At 37.7% G+C, this 20,248-nt stretch overlaps 2 protein-coding genes across 2 annotated transcripts; both read left to right on the plus strand.

Moving 5' to 3' along the window:
- The first annotated feature begins 10,359 nt into the window (after positions 1-10,359).
- Positions 10,360-12,129, plus strand: LOC113347699 (protein ENHANCED PSEUDOMONAS SUSCEPTIBILTY 1-like). Its single transcript, XM_026591374.1, has one exon. It carries the CDS (start codon positions 10,509-10,511, stop codon positions 11,955-11,957), a length of 1,449 nt encoding a protein of 482 aa, XP_026447159.1. The 5' UTR covers positions 10,360-10,508; the 3' UTR covers positions 11,958-12,129.
- A 5,773-nt stretch (positions 12,130-17,902) lies between these two features.
- LOC113353310 lies at positions 17,903-19,589 on the plus strand. Its single transcript, XM_026596953.1, has 2 exons — positions 17,903-19,058; positions 19,295-19,589. The coding sequence occupies exons 1-2, from the start codon at positions 18,059-18,061 to the stop codon at positions 19,327-19,329; spliced, it is 1,035 nt and encodes a 344-aa protein (XP_026452738.1). The 5' UTR covers positions 17,903-18,058; the 3' UTR covers positions 19,330-19,589.
- The last annotated feature ends 659 nt before the right edge of the window (positions 19,590-20,248 follow it).

Here is a 20,248-nt window from a genome sequence, read left to right on the forward strand (position 1 = left end):
GACCTATGCGACTAGTCGAAATTCAAACCGGAAGCACAAAGAGAAAGCAGAAAAACACAAAAAGAAAGCACAAAGAAGCACACCAATTATCGAATTCATTTTTCATTTTCCCGATTCATTCTTATATATTTTTTGGATTTTTTTATATCTGAATGTCGATAACAATGTCCTAAATTTATTAATTTTTTTTTTTTGAATTTTTTTCATGTCGAAGGTTGATAATTAAACCGAAAACATGAGTTCTTATTAACACAAAGAGAAAGCACAAAGAAACACACTTTCCTTGATCCGTATGACAATCTTAAATCAAATCTTTACCGTCTATAGATTTTTCATAATCCGTATGAATGCATTTCATCAAATCTTTACCGTCCAATTCCTTTATACAAAACGATCAATATTTTTTTCTCTCGGTTCCCTCAGTTTTTCTAATCTGTTTCTCCCATCTCTTCCTCCCTTACTCTTTCTCTCGTCTTCCGCCTCCTAACAGAAGAAAACCCTAACCCACGAATCTCTAACTACCGCCAAATCTCTTTTTCGCTCTCAATTTCTATGTAAAAAACGTATGGAAGTTGTAGATTTCAAACCCTAAATTCCAAAACAAAAGTAAAAAATGTTGAGCTGAAAAAAACAAACCCTAGATTTCAAAATCAAAATCATCGAAGAAAAAATAAATCTTTGAGGGATGGGTTTTACGCGGATTTCAAATTACATCAGATCAGTAATGTTGGGTGGTGGATGAATTTGGATTTGAGTGCAAACACCAGCAACATCTGGTCTTTATAAACCAGAAATCCACCCATATAATAAGTTTGTGCCTCAAACCCGTTCTTTTATTTTGTTCTTTTTCGCCGGATTCAATTCAACTCAGCGCTTTGAATAATTCTCAGATGATTTCTCAAGCTCCTCCCAGCAGCAACACTATCAGTGAACCCCAACTCTGTCCATCACCAGGCCTTCGAATTCTTCTCAACAAAACCTTGTAAATCTAGAAAACACAGACCCACTTCGTTGATGAAAGGGAAAGAAGAGATGTTACAATTGGTTTAACAATTTCAACTTCAACTAGTTCAATAAGGGTTCAATGCTTTTCTGGACAGTTATGAGCAGTTTTTTTCTGGAATCTCACAGAACAAGGTTGCAAAAGTCGCATAAAAAAGACTCAGAAAATTAGCAAGATGATCTCATTTTGCAGATGTTGTATATATTCGAGAACTTTTAGGTGCCAAATCCAGCTCAGTCTGGAAATTTTTGTGTTAACTAACTGCGGTTCTTGGCCTAGCAGGTGATTTTGTTCCAGTGTGTTCGCTTTTGAATCTGTAATTACATGAAACCCAGTTTCATACTTGATTGGGGGAGGAATATTAGTCAATAACAGCTCTTGATTCAAGGAGTTTCAAAATCTGTATGGTATGTTGCTGTATTTAGTTTTACTTAGTCTGTTATTTTTCTATTTGGTGAGCTAAATTTTAGAACATCTAGAGGTTATTAAGATATAAGGTTCTCGGTGCTTGCTTTCAGTAAAATCCAAGTTTGAAACTCAGAACTTGTCTCTTGTTTGGAATAATTTTTTGATCCCAAGTTTCACATTTCTCTTATCTCTTACTTTAAATTATATTATTTTTCTTTTTTGAATGATGGGTTGATTGTTCTGGGGATTTGTTTTCCAGACTCCAATGATGCATCTGTACTGTTCAGCAAGAGTATTCGATGTGTATTTAAATATAGATCTTGCTTTTGAAGAATATACTGAATGCATGTTGAGAAACCAGACTGGCCTGAGACTTTTCCATCCATTTTGGGTTCTTAGTACGTTGTCTTACATTTACTGTGTCCACGCATCTTTTCAAGATGCTGCTGAAGTACAGACCCAAAGACAAGGATGTTAAGAAGGGGAAAGTCTACTGATCTCTTGTGATTTTTTATTGCCCACTTGCATAAATTATATCTTTGCAGTTTTTTCTACTTCTTATACTGACAACATCTTTTTAGCGGGTATGAATATACATATTTAGCTATAATGCAATTTTCTTATTTTGTTTTACGTGACTTTGGCAGTGCTGATGTTGAGAAGCTGGAAAAGCTTGTGCTGCACAGTCCAGTTATTTTGACTCTTTTCGAAGTTGGAGATGTCAAGGATGAGATGATTCCAAAAAACGTTCAACAGTTCTGGGTGAGCCAGTAGTTTATTAGTATTTCTATTTTAAAAGAGTAAGGGTATGCCACACATGAAGATGAAATCTTAGAACTCATCTTGTGAATCTTTTGCTGGCAGATTTCATGCAGTACTCGTGATAAGCAACTCTACATGCTGTCACTCTTGAAGTTGGAACTATTGATATGGGTTTCTGAAGCTCTTTCTAGAACAGGTAAGGTGTAAATCTACTCCAAAAGCAATTTTTCTTGTTTTTTTGATACGCTTTCTTCACTTCTTCGGTTATAATTGACTCAATCACGTATTGTCACAGTTTGGAATCAAAACAGCTGTTTTAAATGCTGAACTGCCACAAAATTCACGTCTACACAGTGTCTTTTTATGCTTGAAAGAGGGATTACATCCCTATTTATTGAACTACCTATTGACCGACAAAAGGTTATAAAACTAAATGTATCTGCAAAAGTGATTCGAAGGTTCTTTCTTTAGCTGTTTAAGGTTCAGCTTAGGTTAGGCATAAATTGGATAGGTATATGACACAAGTTATAAATCAGATTGGGGACCCAGAAACCAATGAACTTGATCACATGAGCGTCAATATAAGGAAAAATCCTCCAAGAGTAGGGAATTTTTGAAGTTCAAGCTTGGTGTTGTAGGTTAAAAAGGTAAAGATATTCGTTGTGGCTTTCTATAGTTGTCTAAAACATACATTACGCTTTGTGTGCACATCTCACTCTGAGAAAAAGGCCTCTGTATATAACGCATCCTATAGATAGTTGGTCTCTCTATAAATTTATACTTGATCTTTTTTCTATCTCATTTTACTATAGGGATTTTTTTGTGTCATAGAGGGGGGAAGTCCCTGTGTTGCCAGATACCGTCCCTCGCAAAAATAGGTTTTGGTCTTTCTTTTTCTCCACTACTAGGCGAAAGCATTTTTCCATATTTATGCATTTCTGATGGTTAAAAATTTCAAGCTTACAGAAGAGGTCATTTCATGTTGTGTTCACTCCAACTGTTTATGTTGCTCTTTTGAATTCCTTTGACAACTTTGGTAGTATGCATGCAATCTCTCTTATTTATATCAAATCTATCTATTTATCTGGAGTTCTCTTTCGGCTATGAAGGGTTATATATAATCATATCGATGTCATGCTTTAACAGGAAAATCAAGTTATGACACTAAAGAAAAAAGGATTATTGTAGAATATATGTCATCCACTCAAACATTAGAAATCGGGAAAAGGGTAACTTCTTTATCCTTTTTGGTATGTGAAACACCCAAGAATATACGCTTAGTAGAACTACGATGGGGTTAAATTTGATCATGGTGTTGGATATTTATGTTTTTAAACATAAAACTGTAAAGGGAGGTAAACTTAGAACATATATATTCTGACTTGTATATTCTGGTTTTGTCATTAGATTCAACTTCCGAGAGCCGTGTTAAGGTTACTTCCAGAACTTATTGCAACACCTCAAGGTTAATTTATTGAATCTCATCGTCAAAGCAGACCAAGCTATATCCTAGAGGTTTACTGAATCTATTTTTCATAGGTGAGGTATGTATATATTCGACTGTCTACCCATATACATGTAATTATGTTCAATCAGTTTGTCAAGATGGATACTTCATTTATGGTAGAGTTTGTCATTTCCATGTGGGGATGATGTTTTTTTATCAGATGCGCATCTCGGAGCTATTAAGTAGTATGTGATGACGAAATAACAAGGTAATGCACCAAACAGGATGAAGAACTTTTGTTCTTAGTTTTGCTTAACAGCGGAGAATGACATTCGAATCTATCAGTTTCAGTAGTTTATCATCATACTCTATCTGTAGTCTCAAACTCTCAATATTTTTTCCCTGCACTTCTTCAGGCCCAGCTATCCCAACCTTTCGTCTGTAAGGAACCATGTTCCTGGGGTATCAGTGTTAGCTTTAACTGGTACAAGTGCTGGCTTTGATAGCTACAACTGTTTCAAAGTAATGAGTTATAATTTGAGTTTCATGATGATGTCAAGAGAGTGGACTAAAGCTTAAGAACACTAAGAAGATAAGTATGATGACATACCCAAAGACCAAGAAGATTAAGAAGATTGCTAAAGCTTCGGATCTGCATTATGGGGAACTGAAGAATATGAGAAATAGTAAGAAAATGAAGAGTACAACAGTCTAGTTACAGATAAATATATAGTCATGGTACTATGGATTTACTATGTGAATTATTAATTATTGAATCTCCATCTGAAATGGTGATTTTTCCGAGTTCTGCTTACTACTAAACTTATCAAAGATATGTGATGTTTCCCTCATGTGATTAATAAAAGATATTTTATATCAATTTTGATATATTAATAATTCTGACTACATATTCTCTCAGATAAGGGTAGGTAAAAGTTAACCATTAGCTACATTAAAAGAGGGGCCAATAGGTCCTTGAAGATAAATTGAGCAATAAAATTGCAATTTTCTCAGTGACTAAAAGCTAATATTTGCCACGTTGAATACGTTTTGTGTCATTTTATAAAGGTTATCGCCATGGTTTGTGGTATCCTATGTGTCCAAAAGGTGAACAATAGCTACATTGAAAACACTTGATGTGTCCAAAAGGTGAACAATAGCTACATTCAAAACACTTGATGTGTCTTTCGAAAAAATTTAGCCACGATGCTACAAATATTTAGTGGCCATAACTTATTAATTGGCCATGTAAAATGTTTATCATGTGTCCAAAAATATGGATGGCCATGGTACCATAGATTAAACGTGACTACAAATCATGTATTAGCCATGTTAAATTATTTTCCGTGTGTCCAAATGATAGAGATGTCCATGGTTGAGAAAAATTAGTGTGACTGCAACTCATGAATTGGCCATGATAAAATGAATTTTGCGTGTCCAATTGATGACAAAGGCCACGGCTATAATAAAATTCACGTGACTTTAAGGTAAACTTTAGCCACATATAATTAAATTGTGTGTCTATAAGGATCCTATGGCCATGGTGATAGTTAAAATGCTTAACTACAAACAAAAATATTGAGTACCGTATAGACACGGTTTTAGAGTTATGGCCATGGTAAATCATATTTTATAGCCACTCAAAGTTTATGTAGCCATAGGGATACCTTTTTGTCTCGGCACCTGATGCCACATTTTTGGAGTGAAAAAAATCCATGACCAAAATCCTATGGACACGGTGATTAAGTGTGGCCAATGTAAAGATTTGTACTAGTGACAATACACACGGCCACACCAGGAAAAGGGAGGAAACCCTAGGAGTTAGGTTTTCATGGGAAGGGAATGACAGTTACTAGCTCATACAGGCCTACTTTTCACAGTAATTGAGGCAGACAACATTACTACGGTATTCACGCCTAAATGTTACTACAAGTTCACGAAAAGCATATTTACGGCTAGGATTCATACCAACACAAAAGAACAATATTTTTACAAGTTCATGAAAAGGTACGCCTACAGCTAGGGTTTGCACTAATATAAGAAAACAAGAAAAACAAGTTAAAGAGGAAGTGGTGGAAGACATACCTGGGATTCGCTCGTCCGCTTTACTGTTACCACACGGCCAGAATAAAAAAAAAATATAAAGGTGTGAAATAAAAGGAGAGGCCGACCCCCTTTTATAGGCGTGGTACTTGGGAGTTTGAATAAGGAAATGACTTCCTATTTGAGTCAAGTAAGGAAAAGAGGCAACCGGGCCACCGAAGACAAATCACCATGCCAAGCCGTCCGCGCATGCTTTGCCTCACCAAACCGCGCCATTTCCTTGACTCCATCATGCCAAGCCGTCTGCACCATGCCTTGGCCCCACCAAGCCAAGCCGTCCACATGCTTTTCCTCACCAAAACAAGCCTTGCCTTGACCCCACCATGTCAAGCCGTCTGCGCCATGACTTGCCGCGCCAACACCAACAACTCGCCAAGCCAGCGTCATGATGTTCCCTAACCCAGCCAAGGTGATACATGGCTAGACTAAGCCGACGATCTTCATCTCACCACTTCACGGTCTACACCACAAATAGAATCTACGTAAGGCCGCCAAACATGAGGATCATGAACTCTCCTTACCTCTCGAAAAAGGTTAGTCGGACTTTCCTGACCTTCTTTTCACGACCTTTCATTTCAATTTTTGTCCTCGCCTGTCACCATCTTATGCTTACCTCGTAACAATGCTCATGTTCCGAGCTAAGAAGGGGACTTAATTTTGATGGTGGTTTTTAGCTTAGGGTCAAAATCGTAAAACTGTACATCTGACATGATGTCACTATGACCATTAGAATATTTATTGAATTAATCATCATGCCTACGTAAGAATTACCAGGTACCCTTTTTTTTCACATGGGTCATGTTGCACGGTAGAACCCTTAACATTGACTGACATCATCTATGCAAAACCCTAATTCTCATGCTACCTCGCCAAAGCATGCCGACCATGCCAGCCGCACCATTGTGCCAATGGCAGACCATACCAGCCACGTCACCGCTCCAAGGCATCCAACCATGCTAACCACACCACCGTGCCAATGGCATACCATGCCAACCACATCTACGCGCCAAGGCATGCCAACCATGCCAGCCGCACCTCTGCGCCAAGGCATGCCAACCATGCCAGTTGCACCACTGCGCCAATGGCATGCCATGCCAGCTGCACCTCCGCGCCAAGGCATGCCAACCATTCCAGCCGCACCACTGCGCCAATAGCATGCCATGCCAGCCGCACCTCCGCGCCAAGGCATGCCAACCATGCCGGCTTCACCACTGCGCCAATGGAATGCCATGCCAGTCGCACCTCCGCGCCAAGGCATGCCAACCATGCCAGCCGCACCACTACTCCAATGGCATGCCATGCCAGCCGCACCTCCGCGCCAAGGCATGCCAACCATGCCAGCCGCACAACATGTGCCAATGGCATGCCAACCACCTTGCTGTGCCATACCATGCCGGCCTTCCCTATGCGGCTACCAAAACGAAGGCGTGCGATGATCAACGACCACCCATCCATCTTAGATGTAAATCTTAGCCGTCCAAGGTCTCCAAACAACGCATGGTAACCTTTGTCCCAAACCCTAGTTTTTTCCACGCCAAACCGCGCCAAGGCATGCCATGCCACATGTGCCAATGGCATGCCAACCACCTTGCCGCGCCATACCATGTCGGCCTTCCCTATGAGGCTACCAAAACGAAGGCGTGCGATGATCAACGGCCACCCTTCTCTAGATGCAGATCTTAGACGTCCAAGGTCGCCAAACAACGCATGGTAACCTTTGGCCCAACGCCAAAACACTAGTTTGGCCGCGCCTAAACCACGCAAAGGCATGCCGACCATGCCACATGTGCCAATGGCATGTCGCTTTATCCACCTTGCCGCGCCTAAGCCATGCCATGCCGGCCTTCCCTTCATGGCTGCCAAAACGAAGGCGTGCGACAATCAACAGCCACCCTTTCATCTGAGATGCAAATCTCAGCCGTCCAAGGTCACCAACCAACACATGGTAACCTTTGGCACAACGCCAAAACCCTAGTTTTGGTCACGCCCAAACCGCTCCATGGCATGCCAGCCACCTTTCCGCGCCATACCATGCCAGCCTTCCCTATGCGGTTACCAAAACAAAGGCTTGCGACGATCAACGACCATCCTTCCATCTAAGATGCAAATCTTAGCCTTCCAAGGTCGCCAACCAACGCATGGTAACCTTTGTCCCAAAACCCTAATTTTGGTCACGCCCAAACCGTGCCAAGGCATGCCAGCCATGTCACATGTGCCAATGGCATGCAGGCCACCTTGCCGCGCCATACAGTGCCGGCCTTCCCTATGCGGTTACCAAAACAAAGGCTGGCAACGATCAACGACCATCCTTCCATCTGAGATGCAAATCTTATCCGTCCAAGGTCGCCAACCAAGGCATGGTAACCTTTGGCCCAACGCCAAAACCTTTCTTTTGGCCACGCCCAAAACACGACAAGGCATGCCAGCCATGCCACATGTACCAATGGCATGCCAACCACCTTGTCGCGCCATATCATGCTGGCCTTCCCTATGCGGCTACCAAAACAAAGGCTTGCGAAGATCAACTGCCACTTTTCCATATAAGATTCAAATCTTAGTCGTCCAAGGTTACCAGCTAACGCATGGCAACCTTTGGCCCGACGCCAAGCCCTAGTTTGGTCTCGCCCAAACAAAGCCAAAACCCTAAGTTTTGGCCGCGCCTAAACTAGGCCATATTAAAGCCGTACCGACCATGTTTTCATTCCACTGGATACCAAACGAAGGATTGCAATAATCAACGACTACCCTTCCTGTCAAGATGCAAAATCTCGACCGTCGAAGGTCATCACAGAGCCGACAAGTCTCCCAAGCTCAACTTGCCGAACAACAACATGCTACATGTTTTCCACGAAAACACTCGAGACATCAACACATGTCACAAACTGGAGGATACTCATTGGGTATTGGTTTGGCGGTTTACAGCGTGCGGCGTACACTACGCCCGTTATAAGACAGTGTCATAAGGATGAGGCGGTTAGTAAATACAGGGAGTAACGGTGAAACGCTTTCTTTTATGAAAAATAAATTCCAGGAGTTACCGGTTACCACCTCCTCCCATTTACTCATCCGTTTTTCATTTCTTACGAGACCAGAGTACGTTTCACTTCGACTTGTATAAATAGGTCTTACCTATTTCCACCGAACAACAAGTTCAGGCCAGGTGGATACAACACTCAGAAAATATTTGCTAGATTTCTATCTGTTAGCTTCCCACTTTCTGATACAAGTCGTGAAACAACTGCTCTTCCAGAATCAACTATTCTGGTCTCAACACTCTCTTCGCTTCCCTCCCCAAAACCAACCCTTCTCCTTCACTTTGTGACTGAAAAATGCTGGAACAGTCATTTCTTGATTTAGGCCAGATTTGTACAGATTGATCTCTCGAATCTAAAATACTCCCTTGCAGTACATTGTTCAGAGTTTAAACTCGTTTCTCACCCACACACACGAAATTACCAAAATCAGCAGAAATTGTATTCACCCTCAAACACCCTTATAAGGTCACCAAGATGGGACTATTGTTTTTTTATGCCTAATAAGATTTCAGTATGCTCAAAATCATGGTTCATTAATTTAGTAACCAAAAGTGGCTCTGGTATTTTTTTTCTTCTGAAGAGGCCCAAAAAAAAAATCCTTATAATTTCATTTAGTCTTTAACCACAGCAGCACACATTTGAAAGAGATAAAAATAATAAATGGAACGAATAAGACTCCTTGGATGAATTAGACATCTTCAGAGCAGAAAGTTTTTGATTTAATCTTTAGATTATAACCTCTTAGACAACTCTACACTTCCATTTACTTCCTAGTGGAATACCAAGCTAATTTCAATAACACAGTAAAAAAAAAATGATATTGGCAAAGCAACTATCCCACTAACATTAAATTTTGAAGCCTCTTAAAAATAAATCGAAAAATGGGTCATTTGCCCAAATATTTTTAAAACATGGTTTAAATGGACGAGTAAAAATTATAATGGGTGAAATGGACACCAAAAAAATAGCAAGGATGAAACTGGATTCATCATGACTTAAACTTAAAAACTAGCAAGGATGAAACTTGACGCATCCTAATGTAAATTAAAAATAAGAAAAAGTATTTAAAAATGAGTAGGATGAAACTGTTTATATCCTGACTATTTTTATATTTTTGTCCATTTAAACAGTATCAAAATCTAAATATCCTTTTCACCCAGAAATTGTTGACTTTGATCTTTTTAACCAATTTTGTGCCGATAATTGAGTCGGCAGAAAGTTTCAAATTACTAGGTATATAATTCAATTTTTTATGTACATTACGTGAGCTATAGTTGACATAGCATTGTGAATCGATGGCTATTGTTTGGTCGCTTTACACCCCATTTATCGTGTTCCACTTTTAATAAAGGTATCGTTGAACATGCATGTATCAGTCATAACCACCAAATATGACCAACTAACATTTGCCCAAGATATGATGAATAAACTAATTAATGACTTCAGATTCTTTAAATAAATTTTTATTGACAATTATTGAAGTTTTTCTTCTTAATCCCCACATAATCAATCATAGAAGATAGGTAATGTGTCTCTAATGGAAGGGTTAATTATATAGAGACAATAGACAAACGCGCACGCCATGTGCAATAATGCGTGGTAGTTGATTCTCTGGCCCAAACTAATCAACAGCTTGCATCATGTTGATTGATTTTCTATAAGGTTTCATCTCAAACCAACGCTGTTTTTCAGTATCAAATATAGCAGCTAAGCAGCTTCATTGCAGAGAGTGATTAAAAAGAGTTTCAAAATGAGTGTTGCTGTTGCTGAGGTTCGTCGTGTCTCTAAAACAAAAGTACAGCCAGCAAGTTACGTCCAGAGATCATCTACTGATAGCTATAAGCGGATTGATTTAAATCCGTGGGATACAGTATATATGCGACAAGTATACATGCAAAGGGGTCTTATCTTTTCTAAGTTTCCCGAGCGACAAGAAGATGAAGAAGAAAAAAGTGTTAACCCTGCTAACATGATAACTCATCTTAAAACTTCTTTGTCATATACACTTGATTATTTCTTTCCTCTAGCGGGTCGTCTTGGCATACAACAACATGAAGATGATAACACGATCTCCGTCTATATCGATTGCAACTTTGAGGGTGCGGATTTCATTCATGCCACTGCAGACATATCAGTAGAGGACGTCGTTGCTCAGCCCTACGTTCCTCCAAGTATAATAGATCCATTGTTTTCTCTCAATGGGGTAAGAAACTATGAAGGTCAGTCACATCCTTTACTCTCTATACAAATAACTGAACTACTCGACGGTGTGTTGATAGGGTTAAGTGCAAATCATTGTGTATGTGATGGAACAGCATTTTGGCATTTCATTAATATATGGTCTGAGATCTCTAGATCTTCCAATTATCATACTTCTTGTCCTCCTCGGCCGGTGTTTGAGCGTTGGTTTTTCAAGGATACAGATTGCCCCATCCGTCTTCCGTCCTCTTTAGCTGATCAAGAAATTTCGCCAGTAATGAATATTAATAATGCTGAAGCTGTGCTTTTTGAGGAGGGTCGTCATGTAGAGAAATGTTTCCATTTTACCAAAACAAACATTGCAAAACTCAAAGAAAGGGCCAATTCAGATATAATTTCTGAAACAAAACAAAATACAGTTGTAATCTCTTCGTTACAAGCTGTATTAGCTCACCTTTGGGTCGCAGTATTACGTGCTACAAGTAGTTTACATAATAATTATGACGGAATTGAAGAGACTTCATTTGGATTTGTGGCTGATATCAGAACTAAGTTGATTCCGCCCTTGCCAGAAGGGTACTTTGGCAACTCAGCATCATATTTGAATGTAACAGCAAAGGACGATGAGGTGCTCAAAAGGGGATTTGGCTTCTTAGCTTCATTATTGAAGGAGGTGGTTAGCTCTAACAATAATGAAAACATTAGAAGTACTATAGAAAAGAGTAGAAAGAAACCATCTATCTTTAGTAGTGGTGAGGCAGGAATTAAGAAGAAAGTTTTAATGACGAGGAGTTCCCATAGATTCAACATGTACGGAAATGATTTTGGTTGGGGTCGACCTATTGCCATGAGAACTGGAATTCGTGGAAAATCGAATGGAATGACTACTGTGAATGAAGGCCCGGTTGAAGGAAGTATCGACATTGATATCAGCCTTCCAATTGAGGTTTTTCAGGCCATGGAAAAGGATGCTGAATTCATGGAAATATTCTTATATTGAACTTTTTCTTATAATGTCTTGAGTAGTTGTTGTCTCTACTACTTTACTTTTACCTATCGGTGTTGTTCTTCCTTAATTTCAAGTAACATGTAATAGTTTGTAATCCATTCAAAAAAACCGATTGTTGTATCATAACAAGGAGTATTGAAGTGTGATTGATACTTGGAATGCTTGCAGTTGTGTTGTGACTAATCAATAATATGATAGTCTACAAAATTGTTCCAGTATGCGACTGTGCATGAGAGAACTTGCTCTTTTCTTCGATCAATTCCAGCAGAACTCAGTAGATGTGGTAATGGTTTGTGAGGTGATGTTTTCTACTGAACGTACTCATAGTGTTTGACAAAATTACTCAACCAACTGTTTTTTCTTTGGTATGTAAAATTGTTTGAGGGACTTGCTCATCTAAATTACACTTAGACACGCGTATGTACACATGGTATCATTTTTTCTATCGGCAGAAGCATAGATGAAGTTTAATTTATATTTCTGCACTTTGAACTTAATGGAGTTGTTTCATTAGTTTCTCCTTGAAGATCCATTTGATTTCTGATGCACATAGTTTTTCTTGAATATCCATTTCTGCATATGCATGTATTTTTGATTGGACCTTTGAAGATGTAAGATAAATAACTAACTTGATTAGCGAACATGGTTTATTAAGCATTTAAATCATGCCTCCCCATCATTCTAAAATTCCATGATTTAAATGCTTAATAAACCATGATTTAAATGCTTAATAACTTACATTATTATTCAACCTCCAAATTAGGAATTATTCTCTAAAATAAAAAAATACTAACTACATAATTGAGGGAAAATATTTTTAGCACATTTTTTTTCTATATACAAAACCCACCATTTAGATACTATATATGGTAACCCATAATTAGTTTAGTTAAAAGAGAATTTGATTACAAAAATAACCTTCTTTCTAAATAAAGAAGTTAATTTATATTTTCTTAAAAAAAAAACAAACCGTCAATAATTTCTAACAAAACAGCACCTTCCTAAAATCACTCTTTTTTACTTCACCTTCATTAAATAATTCTTTTGACTTCTTTGACTATGAAAATTCAGGTTTTAACTTTACAAATAATTCCTAACAAAACTCTAGCTTCCTAAAATTGCTCCTTTTTACTTTTACCTCCCTAAAAAAATGCTTTTGACTTTTTTGATTACAAAAATTCCGGTTTTCATGATAATTCCGTTAGTTTTTGTGTTCCACGTTTTATGATAATCCCAATTTTCGTTCTGAAAATTGCAGTTGTCATAGCTCAATAAAATTCACTTGTTGGAATCATTTGCATTTTATGAAAAATCGCAATTATCATGAAGTAAATCAAAACTTCCACCCGGGTAATAAATTATGTTTTCATAAAAAGTATGTCCACACAATAACATGGACATTATAATGTTCTTATCCTCGTCTAATTCATTTTGGATCGATTAGTGTACAGGACGGTTATGCCGCTTTGGCATACTTAACATAACTTGTCAGTATCTCTTCACCATTTCACACTGTTGAATTAACGTCATTAGTCCATCAACCACATATAATATTCTTCAAAATTTCAGTAGTATTATTTTTTTGTCACATGACTCACACAACACAACAAGATAACGAGTAAACTTCAAAGTGAATAATGGCTTTAACACTAGCTTCCATCACCTGGTAAGAAATTAAATCACCTCTTTCATAAAAAGCGTCAATTGTGAAAACAATAAATTTCACGATATGGTGAAAACAACAATTATCATGACCTTTGATAATTGCAACTACCACATGTTGTCAATTATGAAAACTACGAATTTGTCGACCTTTGATAATTGCAACTATCGCATGTTGTCAATTGGAAAAATTATAAATCTCACCATAGGGTGAAAACAATAGGTATCACGGCCTTTGATAATTGCAGCTATCACATGTCATCAATTGTGAAAATTATAAATTTCGCGATATGGTGACAACAACCATTATGATACCTACAACTATCAGTGGCTACAAAAAATGTGTAGAACAACCCTGACTGTAACATTCACTGTCCCAAAAGAAAAGTTGCAACAACAATTTTAACTCCTTTAAGCCATCATGTTACGACGAACCGATACAATCAAAGAAAGAAAATTCACGTTGAACCATATTTAATCAATGTTGTTAAAGAATCGTGCCTTACCGAAACCAAGCTTCAGCCTAACATAAAATTCCAATAAAGAACAATCCCTAAGATTACGTACAATAGATTCAAACCAATCGAGTTAAATGAAAAATATAAAACGAGATCTAAAACATAAAATTCGATCACCAAATCAATATCAAATTTAACTCAGTAGTAACAGATTTATATGTCTAAAAAAACAAAAATTGTCACTAACCTGTTTGAGACAAAACTTAGAATTAGATGGGGTGGGGGGTGGGGGGCGTTGGGACAAAGGAACCCAAATCCACTTATATAGACTATGTGATCCAGATCCACTTATTTAGATTCTGTGAATCTATAGAAATTCAGAGAGACTGCGTGGGGGCGAGGTGCCTTCTTTTAAATAGTAGTAGTATCAGTATTCAACTTCATGACACCAACTGTTAAGAAAAAGAAAAAGTGAAACTGCCGCCACAAATGACGCTTGACCGATTATCATTGGATTTTCTTTTATTATTAATATATAATGGGTAAACCTCAGTTTACTCATGTTAAAAATGTGAAAATAAAAATTCAAATTAAAACTACCAATCCTAACAGTAAATCTTATGTTTCGGGCCACAAATATACCATCTTGATGATGAGTTTATAAAAGAAAGAGGGAACAAATTTTGTTATATATTATAGAAGTTATCGTGTAATAAGTATATGGCATAATATACGTGCATACTCACAATGATTTGATGTGTTATGCATCATAATAGAGATATAATCGCATTGTGATTTTAGGTACTATGCCCGTGCAATTATTTTATGTTCCTAAATAAAATAATTTTCTAGACACTTATTTTGTATAAAGATTTACTTAATGATTTTTGCAAATATTTATAATGCAAATATAAGCAAATTTTTAAATATAATATTGTATTTTTGATCGATCAGTTGGAATTAAAAAGAAAATGATGGCTTTTAATAGTGACATCAAATGTCGTCATAGTTGTTACAACCAAAGTAGTTAGTATCGCATACTAGCATCGTATTAGCCGGGGGTCTGATACATCTATATAAAAGATTATATCGGTTTTTATCGGTGATACATCATTAAGACAAGAATTTTAAATATTTATAAATGTTTAAATTTTAACAATTTAGTGCCGTATGATGCATCAATTCTCAAGATCAAAGCTTCACAGTAAAAATTCAATCACATTCCCCTTTCCATTCCATATTAACTACTCCTATTTCAAATGTCGTTGCGACTAACTATAATTATGATGTTGAAGGTAAAAGCGTCAGGAATAATGAATTTTCAATTGATAAATCTTCAGAAGAAAGAAAAGGAGCAATACAAATTCATAGTTGTTTCAAGGATAAAAACTCATTAAAAAATAAATTACTTGGGAATTTCGTTATTGAATGGATTGAGCTTTCAAGGGCACAAAAGAAGAAGATCATTAGGAGAAAGTATTTTTTTTTTTCAAATTTAAGTAATTTATTCTTCCAAATTACCCTTACAGATATTACCAGTGTATAGGTAAACTCGATATATCGGTTTGTACCGGCCGATATGAAGGTTTTTATCGTTCACTTCTTATATCCCCATATTTTAGATATCATAAATTTTTTTTACAATATACAATAAAAACCTATAACATCAGATATTGACTACCTTGATTAAAAACATGTTAACTAACAATTTAGAACACTGTGAATGCATTGCAATTGGTCGTCACGATCAAGAATACAAAACATTGACGACTGTCTATTTTATGGGTATCATCGTTATGTTACATTTTTCAAACCAATGACGACTAAAAAGCAAAATTGGACATTAAAAAATTTGCTTTTGTAGTCATTTTATAGTCGAAAATAAAACATATTGGCGATTGTCTATTTTTTGGACAGAATGGTAATGTTACAATTTCCAATCAATCACGACTAGAAAAAAAGTTAAATAAGGAAAACTTATTTTTGACAGTTTTAGTCGTCATGGTCAAAAATACAGACGACAATCTATTTTCTGGACATAGTCGCCATGTTGTATTTTTCGAACCGTGGAGACTAATAAAAAATAGAAAACAAGAACAATTTATTTTTGTTAGTTATTAATCGTCATGATTTAATTTCTCCAACCACAAAAACTGTTCATCATGATTTAGGGATGGAGGCGATTGCGAGCGTGTAACTGCAATTCTACTATGAAAAGAAAGACCAGAATTACTACAATTCAACAATTGTAGTTTTCCCAACCTAATATAACATTCAAACATCAAAATAAAATACTATATAGAGTTTAAAAGAATTAATCGTCAATGATCTCGAATCAACAAACAAATTGACCAATGACTTTTTTCCGTTGAATGATGGAAAATGATGGGGAAGAGGAAGAATGGTCATTTGGGTATGAAAGTAGGAGAAGGAAATGAAATATCTTTTATTTGAATTGGGCAAGTTACACAAATTAGACACCCCTTGCTTAGTATATATATCCACTATGTCTACTTAGATTTTTGTAGCCCCTATTAGTTACTTCACTTTTGTTATACGGAGGGAGGTATTGGATCAAGGGACTGAAAATCTCGTATTCAACTCACCTAATAACACCTATTCTGTAACTCGGACAGAAATACTCCACTGACAAGATACCAACTCGTTCCAAAACAAAATACTGACCTTCCTTCTTCTTCATCTAAACCCTAACAAAATATACTGAGATTAATAAACCGTAACTCTAATTTCATCTATGGTTCACAAAATACCAACTGGTTCCATCAAGATTTTGAACACTTCATCACCTACGACATATGTTATATCTTCGACAAATGTATGCCGCTACTAATTGATGAATATCGAAATCATCTATTAAAAAAAAGAGATGATTTGTAAAACCTTAATTCTTTCTTACTTCCATTCTGGTGACGGTGAAATGTATCGTTTTTAACTGCCTAGTCTTATAATGAATATTGAGGTTGTTTCATTTGCTGCTCTCTCAAGTAATTAAGAACCTTTTCTTATGCCCATATATTATTCAAGTAGCTTCACATATTTTCAGGCATTCACGATGTTTCAGAGAAAACGTGAATGAAAACAAACTTTTCAGGGGTCATTTTCAAACTTTTAGTAATTAAACTGGAACTATAGCTAGAAAAAGAGATCATGGAGGAAAAAATGTCCAAAATAATGGATATTTGCGAAGTGTATTGCATAATTTTAGAACAAAAGAAAGTGTCCACGGTATCTTATGTTCATATTGATTCCTAAATGCAACTCAAGAGTATTTATCAAGTGTCTTGCACAAATTTATAGAAAAATGTGTATAACATCTGAGTAATATCTTGTAAACTAGAATTCATCAATAAGAGCGGCTGTAGGTTCTTTGATCCTTGAAGTCGCAATGTTCGCTGGACACCCAAGATACTGACATAGGATGGTTTCTTCATTGAGGGGGAGTTGCAAAAGGAACCTAACAACATTCAAACAAAATGTGAAATTGACAAACTAATTAGTAACTAAAGAGAGGATCAAATTGAAAGAACAAAAATGGAATGTGAAATGTGAAATGTTTTATTTCTCCACCACTAGAGCGGAAATGAAGTGCCGTATTTCACTGCCATTTGGGTGGAAGTGAAATTTTTAGTTTCACTGCATCTTATTTCGTAGAGAAATCCAGTATTCACGATTTAAAATTAATGGAAGATACTCTACCTTATTTACGGTCACAGGATATTCTCCTTAATTGACCAAAATCTTAATAATATATATGGCCATTATCTCTCAAAAGAGAGGAGGGTGTTATACCAAAAACTCCAATATGGTATCGACCTAATAGCCGATCCTCTTCTTCTTCATCATCTTCTTCACCAAAATCAACAATGGCAGGAGATAAAAAGACAGTCCATCCGGCGTTTGCTATCAACAACATCAAAACCCTAATCCCTATTATCCTAGACATCAAACAGGATGAATACTCATCTTGGGTTTTTCTATTTGAACTCCATCTTCAGGCTCATCGCCTTCTTTTTCTCATCAATGGAGACAAACCCCCCAGATGTTGACGCCGACACCGTCCTCCAACTCGACGGTCTCTGTCGTCAATGGATGTTCTCCACCATGGCCAAGGATTTAATGCTCACCGTCCTAAAATCTGGCAAAACTGCTAAAGAGCTTTGGAATCATCTCAAGAAACTCTTTCAAGACAACAAAGGTAACCGCGCTGCGAATCTTGAACGTAAGTTTGTCAATCTTAAGTTTATTGATTGCACTAGTATTGATGATTACTGCGATAAGCTTAAATCCCTGTCCGATCGATTACTTGATCTTGACTTTCCCATGGATGATAAACGACTTGTGATTCAACTTGTCAACGGCCTTCCGGAGGAATACAACACGGTAGCCTCTTTTATCCAACAATCAATGCCGACGTTTGATGCCGCTCGATCCCAGCTGCGTACCGAAGAGATTCGTCGCTCCCAACAGCAATCTCAGTCTGCACCTACTGCCCTTGCCGCTGTAGCTCCATCCACTGACCGCAACAACCAGCGCTCACAGCGTGGTGGTCATGCCAGACGCGGTGGTCATCGCTCCTCTGCTCCAGCCACCGAACCGCCCCTGCTGCCAACACCTCCGCACCCCTACCATCTCTACGGTGCACCCCATCCAACGTACAACATCCACTGTCCACCACAATGGGCAGTACCACCTTGTCCGTACGCTACAACACTTCCGGCAACACCTTGGCATCCACCTTCCAGCCGCGGTTCCTTCCAAGGCCTTGGCCGTACTAGTCAGTCAGGCGGTCGAACCTCTGGCGTTGGACGTGCACAGGCATATCTAACTCCATCCACGAAATATCTTCAACCCAGTGACATTGCCGAAGTGTACAGCTCCATGAGTTTATACTCACCTGACGACGCTTTCTATATGGATACCGGTGCCACATCACATCTCACTGCGGATTCAGGTATTTTGAATACTGTTTGTAATACTAGTAATATTCATTCCATCTTAGTTGGCAATGGTCACAGTATTCCAGTCACTGCCTCTGCTACCAAGTTCATAGATATTCAATCCCGCACCCTAAAGCTCAAAGATACTCTTGTTGCTCCCGACATAATAAAAAAATTGGTTTCTGTTCGTAAATTCACCACTGATAATCATGTGTCTGTTGAATTTGATCCGTCTGGTTTTTCTGTGAAGGATTTGAATTCGAGGAAGATTCTCCTTCGATGTAACAGTTCCGGGGAGCTTTACCCTATTACTGCTTCTGCCGTATCACCTTCAACATCGTCTCTGTCTCGTCCTATATCCCTTGTCGTGTGCTCTCATGACATTTGGCACAGCCGTCTTGGCGACCCAGGGAAAGCTATCTTAGATAATTTACGTGCAAACTCTTCAATTCAATGTAATAAAAATCAGTCTACAAAACTTGGTCATTCCTGTCAAGTTAGTAAACATGTTCGTCTGCCGTTTTTTGAATCAAATTCTGTTACTTTTGCTCCTTTTGATATCATTCATAGAAACTTATGGACCTCACCATTACATGTTGAGACTGGTTTTAATTACTCTTATATTGTTAGACGACTTCACAAATTATCTATGGATCTATCCTCTCAAATTAAAATCCCAAGTTTATACCAAGTTCTTAGAATTTCGTTCTTTCGTTAAAACTCAGTTTGAACGAGAAATCAAATCCTTTCAGTGTGACATGGGTCGTGAATTCGACAACTCATCGTTTCATGATTTTGCTCACAAATGGGTTAGTTTTCCGTTTCTCATGCCCTCATACCTCCTCTCAAAACGGCAAACCTGAGCGAATGATTCGTCGTGTCAATGACATCACTCGCACGCTTATGTCTCATGCATCCGTCCCTCCCAAATATTGGGCCGACTCCCTACATATGGACGTCTACCTCCATAACATTCTTCCTTCCAAAATCCTAAATTTCTCTTTTCCGGTGTCCATTCTCTATCAACGTCAACCAACGTACTCTCATATTCGTACTTTTGGTTGCCTTTGCTATCCCAATCTTTCCGCTACCACTATTCATAAGCTTTCTCCTCGTTCCACTAAGTGTATTTTTCTTGGTTTTCCAACTCATCACCGTGGCTATCGATGTCTCGACTTAGCCACTAACAAAATCATCTTGTCTC

The sequence above is a fragment of the Papaver somniferum genome, chromosome 2 (genome assembly GCF_003573695.1).
Source record: "Papaver somniferum cultivar HN1 chromosome 2, ASM357369v1, whole genome shotgun sequence".
Taxonomy (NCBI): Eukaryota; Viridiplantae; Streptophyta; class Magnoliopsida; order Ranunculales; family Papaveraceae; genus Papaver; species Papaver somniferum.

Coding starts and splice junctions, on each gene's coding strand:
- LOC113347699 (XM_026591374.1), top strand. CDS start 10,509: ATGAGTGTTGCTGTTGCTGAGGTTCGTCGTGTCTCTAAAACAAAAGTA.
- LOC113353310 (XM_026596953.1), top strand. CDS start 18,059: ATGAATACTCATCTTGGGTTTTTCTATTTGAACTCCATCTTCAGGCTC. Junction 19,059..19,294: donor ACATCTCACTGCGGATTCAG/GTATTTTGAATA, acceptor TTTTCTGTGAAG/GATTTGAATTCGAGGAAGAT.